General features: G+C 30.2%; 1 protein-coding gene across 5 annotated transcripts; it reads right to left on the reverse strand.

The window, feature by feature from the left end:
- Window positions 1-1,040: 1,040 nt before the first annotated feature.
- LOC139824811 (uncharacterized) lies at window positions 1,041-6,581 on the reverse strand. Of its 5 annotated transcripts, XR_011735292.1 has the most exons (9): window positions 5,939-6,581; window positions 3,670-5,804; window positions 3,379-3,478; window positions 2,781-3,108; window positions 2,437-2,636; window positions 1,978-2,347; window positions 1,763-1,909; window positions 1,265-1,472; window positions 1,041-1,194 (listed from the first exon to the last, which is right to left on the reverse strand). XR_011735292.1 is itself a non-coding variant. In XM_071797358.1 (8 exons), the coding sequence occupies exons 5-7, from the start codon at window positions 2,312-2,314 to the stop codon at window positions 1,294-1,296; spliced, it is 663 nt and encodes a 220-aa protein (XP_071653459.1). In that variant the 5' UTR covers window positions 2,315-2,347; window positions 2,437-2,636; window positions 2,781-3,108; window positions 3,379-3,478; window positions 5,449-5,551; the 3' UTR covers window positions 1,041-1,194; window positions 1,265-1,293. The 5 variants fall into 5 exon arrangements, 2 of the variants coding, with proteins under 2 accessions (XP_071653459.1, XP_071653460.1); XR_011735291.1 differs by having other exon boundaries at window positions 3,379-5,804; window positions 5,939-6,580; XR_011735293.1 differs by having other exon boundaries at window positions 2,437-2,639; window positions 3,379-5,804; window positions 5,939-6,580.
- Between the last annotated feature and the right edge of the window lie 66 nt (window positions 6,582-6,647).

The following is a 6,647-nucleotide window of genomic DNA, read 5'->3' on the forward strand; positions in this document are numbered from 1 at the left end:
AGTGAACACAGTTATATTGACATTATGTTGCTGTAACAAAATAAAATGTAACAAGTAATATTACAAAAGCATTTCCAGTAAGTTACTGGTTAGTTATTATTTCCTACTCATGTACATAACATGTTATATTGCTTGTTTTATTACTGTTACATATGAGAAATATTGTTTGTTATTATTAATTAAATTGAATGGAATATAAATATTCTGTTACTTGTTATATTTATGTTATATTTTTGCTAACCTTACATATATATATGATTAGCAGAAGGGAAAGGTAGCAGAAATTTTTATAATAAAAATACAAAATAAATATATTATTTGCTCATTTTTATTAATACAACATTACAAGATAACCTGTGCACAATACGATAATATTATTTTTTATAAACAATAAAAAGTTTTGTAGAGTCTTTGGTATTCAATACTAAAGTTAATATATATAATAAACTTTGGCTTATAGAAAATATTTCCCATATAGCCAGCTGAGTATAATATTTTGCTTGATTCAGATAAATCTACTTTTTTACATCAAAATCCATTGAATCAATCAGTAAACACAACTGTTACATGGAAAAATAAATATTTTTTGGACAAAGTTACCCTAATGGGCCACTTAACCTATTTTACAGTACTTAAAAACATTAAATACTTACAAACATTTTTTTAACCTATGACATTCAATACAAATAAAATATGTAATGCATTTAATACTTGCAAATAAAAATTTTTTAATCTTTGGAATTCAACACAAATAAAATATGTAATGCATTTAAAAATGTGTAGTAAACTTAAAAGTAATGGACAAGAATGAGAATACCATATAGCAGGCTGTTTGTTCTGCTTTTAATTTTAATTCTCTTTTCCTCTCGATTTTTCCGTTGCTTTGCAAATCGGAACCACTCCGCAGATATTGTATCCAGGTCTTTCTCTGTTACAACGTGATGTCCCAAAATGATGTCTATAAAGAAAGGCAAAATCCTTTGAATTGTGTTCATTATGCAATATATTACAAAAAAATATATAGGTGAATATACCTTTCATTACTGTAATCACCAATAATTTTGATACAGCAAAGTTTTGTCTGCGTCCTTTCCAGGAACATTTCATTGCACATTCATTAGAAAAGACTTTTGCCAAAATATTTCTAACATGTTCTCTCGGTGAATGGCCTCCGATTTTTTGTAAAAAAGCTTCCTGTGTGTGTGAAATAAAACGATTTTATTAAGTATGCAAATAGAATCAAATTTTGTTTAGTTGTACTTACATATTCATTATATAAAGTTTTATCATTTTTCAACTCAGCTTCGATTTTTTAATATCATCAACACATTTTAATGGTAAAAACGTCTTAATTCTTTCTGTATTAGATTTATTTTGACCGTTGCGAATATATTTGTTAGTCAGTTGTGCTGAAACATCATTTAATTCCAGGTGCATATTTGCTATAGCCCGCATTAAATTTTCGACATTTTCTGGAATAAAATAATATTTATAAATAAAAAAAAGATAAATCTGGATAAAGTAAAATTTTTATTTATTTCTTACTTTGTAGTTCTATACAACGCAATCAATTGTATATAATGATAAATATAAAAGAGAAGTAGATCTTTTTTGGCTTTAATGGCAATATTATACTATACTTCCAAATTCGTTTAATTTTAAAATATGACAAATATTGAATTTTTAAAAACGTATTTGTACGTGGAATTGGTACATTTATCAATTTATATATAAGTTTACAGTAAAAAAAAAAGAACTTTACCGTCAATTCTCTCCAGAACATTTAATACAGTATTATTTTCTGTGCTCTTATTCGTATTCCACGTCCTTTCAGAACCACTACTTTCACTTTTAGATGCTGACATTTCAGAATGTTCTCTAACTAATTCACGTCCAGTTGTCTGCATCACTGAAATCCAAATTTAAAAAGATCCGTGTATGTTTTAGGATTAAAATACAAAAAAAATACGAACTTACCATCGTTTTGATTATTATTTGTTACAGATTTAACGCCAATATTAGCATTATTTTGGGAACTCTGTATTTCTAGATCTGTAGGCCATGCAGGAAGAGCTTTATCAATGTTCTGTTCGTTCCCCGAAAGATCATCTTCAGATTGTTCTTTGTTAATAGGTACATTTACTTGTTTTCTACCATAAACTTTCAACTTATTCTTAGAACTGGATCTACGATTATTCTTATCATTGTTCTTTTCTTTATTTTCATCTGTATCTGAATGATTGACGTGAATAATAGGTTTTTTTACGTTGCCCTTTACCCATGCATTGATCATCCGTTGATGTATAATTATCATCTTCTGCAGCTTTTCTCGCTTTCTCTACTGACGCTAAGAAAAAGACAAGAAATAAAATAATGCACAAATATATATATATATATACTACAAACATTTTCATAAATAAAGGTTATAATTCTTACCAAAGTATTTTTGTATTTTCACAGAGATTAAGCTCCACGACTTTCTGTCAGGGTCCGCACGTTTCGATATTAACGTTGATACGTTTTTTACAGAGGTTGGTGGCCACCAGCACATAACTTCATTGTCATCTTCATGTATCCAATTTGTCGGCACTTCCGACACGGTATTGTCGGAAAAACACACAACTGCATAAGCCATTCTACTAAACAAATAAGAATTTTGTGTGTATCAGACATTGCTTATGGGCCCCATGGCAAAATTGTAGAATTTTTTTTACTGAATTTCTTATATTCTTCAATGATATAGTCTATGTACAGGAAAATTCGTATTAACCTACACATACCTTTATACTAGACTGCAATTATTGCACTGAGGTATAGGCATGCGACGGTGTAACCGCGAAAATCACGTACATACACGTTCAGATACTTCCAGATTCTAGATACTTCGGATGACAAAGACCGGTGAGGCATCCGCTGCTGCCGGCACGAACCCGCCACGAGCGAGTCATGTGGGGTAATTGACCAATGAGCGCTCGCGGGGTCACTATATAAGGCGCAAAATGCGCACTCTGACGTAGGCAAAACGCGGGAGATTTAAATACGGCCTGAGACTCACGTCTACGTTTACACTTTTTCGCTTCATTTAGTGACGCTTTTCTTCGACGCTCTCTATATTTTTTTACAAATAATAAACTTCTATTTATTATAAATAAAAATAAAGTTTAGTTTCTTGTAAATTTTATAACTGTTCTATTTTTATTTTATTCTAAATACAATAATATTGAAGTTAAAACAGCGAAACAAAATTAATATTTTTTTCTTGCATTTTTCCTACTTCTACAACGTACTTGATTTTATTCAATGTCATTCTTTTTAGCACCATTTTGAAAATATTGAAAGATGTGTAAAAATTATAAAAAATAAAAAAATTAATATTACCTTTAGGCGGCGAGTACATGAGAAAATAATATACTTCGTCGAAAAAACGCTTCTTAACAACATAGACATTTTGTGGAAATCACGTTTCTGTTTCGTGAAACTGTAAATAAGTAAATTTAATAAGTTAATTTTTCTTTTTTTATTGTACAATTGTATGTTCAAGTATACTGCATTATTAAAATTAGCGTTAATAAGTACATTTAAATAGAAATATTAGGTATATTAGAAAAAAATTATTCACATGCAATAAACAAAAAACTCTTATATTATATTAATATTTATTTGCCATACATAATTGTTAATTGTCATGATGAAGCAATGGGACAATTGCTGACGTATCTCGTCCTGATATAATTTTTAGACACTTGTTTTTAACTTCAGAGAGCAAAATAGTAACATTTTCATCATTTGAAGAATTATTAATTTCACAAATATTAAGTCTTAAGGAGTTACAAGGTTCTGTAAACAACGGATTAATTGCTGAAAATAAATCACCAATAAGATATAGTTCATTCTCATTTATGATAATTTTGCTTACAACTAGTATCTCATTAGTTTTTAACAAACAGCAGTTATTCGGGTGTTTACTTGTAATTGTGAAATCTTTAAGTTCAATGCACTTAATATGCGTTCCTGTCTGTGCATAATGTATAATTGGATATGATTTTGATTCTTTTACAACGGGAATTTCATTTTCTTCGTGCAATCTATTACGTATTTGTTCCAATGGCTTTGGAGAATTTTGAACTTTGTCTCGTAAACTTTTTAAATAGTTTTCAAACTTGAAACAACTAAATTTGTCTAATGGGCCAAAAGTTTTAACTTCGTTAGACAAATGTAATAAATTGTGGATATTATATGACATGAATTGTCGTCCGTACAAAACTTCATAATTCTTAACAAAATATTCTAATAACTGACGAGCATAATCGTTTAATGCTATACATGTATTCGGATCACATAATATTCTTATTGCAATACTCAATGTAAGAAAATGAATATAATATGCAGCAGACAGTATTGACTTTAAAATTACTGGGCCTATATAAAGCAAAAATAATCGGAATTCTGTAGCTTTCCACTTATCGACCTCTGTTAAAGTGCGAGGTAATCTTGAAAATTCAGATGAAATTGACGATTTAGTTGCTACAGTTGCATCAGACAAATCTTTTTGATTATTTTTACTTAAACGACTATTGTGCGGACCTTTCACCCAGAAAAGGAGAAGACGTTTCATAACTCCTAAACATATTAAGTGCATGTAATCAATTGCAATTTGAATAACCATATCAATATTCAGTTCCTGTAAAATTGTATCACCTGTATGGTGTTCTTCTTGTTGTTTATTACGAAATGATTCGTCGGTTCTCATTGTAAAATTTGTTTCTGGAAAAACTACGGAGTTAATGTATTCTCCTTCCTGAGTACATTTATGACAGCAAAAATAACCAGAATGGCTTTTTGTAGACATCACAAAAGCCATTGCTGGAGCATCACAGACAATGCCTGCAATTTCAACTAAACATTTCTTTCCGCTATAAAAAAAACCATTTTGTTGAATTTCTGTCATTTCATTAACAAAAGGTCGTAAAAATTCATTTGCATTTGTTGGTTTCGAGTACCCGTGATAAATTCCTACAGCGAATGGTCTTATATAAACATCCGCTTGGATGGACACCAAAATAGGCCAAAATTGGCTTCCGGAACTTTTCGACAAAGACATTCCGTCACAGTTAATTAACAATTTCACAGAATCTGGAACTTGTACGAAATATTTTTCTATTGACCGCTGAAGACCGACGACAAGTCCAAAATGTACATAAGAACCGTTTCCCACCGTTGTCGTAATTTCACTAATTCGGGGTGTGTGCATTAAAGTTCGGACGTCTTGAGGCAAAGTTTTATGTCCATTATTACGCAATATTGTTAATAATTTTTTAACAGACCTGTGAGAAATCCTCTCTGTATTTACCCAAGATCGTAATTCACTTTGTAAATTATTCTCACTTTTGTTTTCATCAAAATCCAAATTTTGGTTTTCTATTATATCAATCTCTGAGAAATTTGAACCTGAAGAGGAAGTATGTTGCTCCATTTCAATCTGCACCGCATCTTCTTCATAATTCTCAACTACAGGTGAAGTACGTGAAGTGACAGATGAAAACTCTGAATTCGAAGGGCAGAGATGTCCAAAATTGTCACCAACGGTTGATTCGTTGTTAGTAACATTAATAGATGTCGAATGAGTTGGAGTGTTTATTTCCACACAGACTACATTGTCTAATGCAAGATCTGAAGAAAGACCACTATTTGTATTAGAGATATCCGTATTTCTGTAGGATTCAATTTTTTGAGAAATCAGCTGATTTTTTCGTCTCTTCGACAAATATTGTAGGTCTTTTGGCATCTTTTTATAATAATTACCACTAAAATTAAATTAAATTTTTATATTTAATAAAATAACCATGAAATATTTAAAAAAATATAGTAAGAATTAATTAATATATAAACATAATGCGAATATTTATGATTTTTTGTAATAACTTCTCATTGTACATACCTGGATATTATATTTATAGCTATATATGTTTGTTCTCGTTTGGTCACTACCATCGATCAACACGTACCTTTTGTCCTCCTCAAGGATATACGTGGTTATTTGGCACATTTCTCCAATGTTCCTCTAGCCCCCGCAACAAATCTCTTTCCCGACAGTTATAATAATCACTTTGGTCCAATTAAAGGTTAAGAGCAACACGTGCTTTCTCCACGGCGGTTAAGACCATCGACGCATATGTCGATATGTCGCATATGTCGATATGTCGCATATGTCGATTATATATATATATATTTTTTTCAGCCTAAATGGGAACTTTCACTATGGCTGCGTTCGGGAAGCGAGCTATCAACCTTAATGTATATATAATTGTATTCTTATTACATCTAATTAGCGATAAAAATAGTATGACTCAATTTAATTATTATGATCCATTTTCCGACCCCTGATGGACAAAGTTACGCACTGTGTGCAAAATTAATATAACATTAACGTGTTTTGCAAATAACGTTTGTAATATCATCTATGTCTTACAAATTACATTTTCGTAATATTACAAATCTTCTTATCCAATATTACCTGAATATAAGTTTTTATATATCCAATATGTATTCTAAATGTAAATCTGGTAATATTACTTATAAATAACCTTTTATATTATAGTTACGTTGTACAGAGTATAACAGACGTAATATTACTTGTAACTTCTCAG

Source organism: Temnothorax longispinosus, unplaced genomic scaffold, assembly GCF_030848805.1.
Source record: "Temnothorax longispinosus isolate EJ_2023e unplaced genomic scaffold, Tlon_JGU_v1 HiC_scaffold_583, whole genome shotgun sequence".
Classification (NCBI taxonomy): Eukaryota; Metazoa; Arthropoda; class Insecta; order Hymenoptera; family Formicidae; genus Temnothorax; species Temnothorax longispinosus.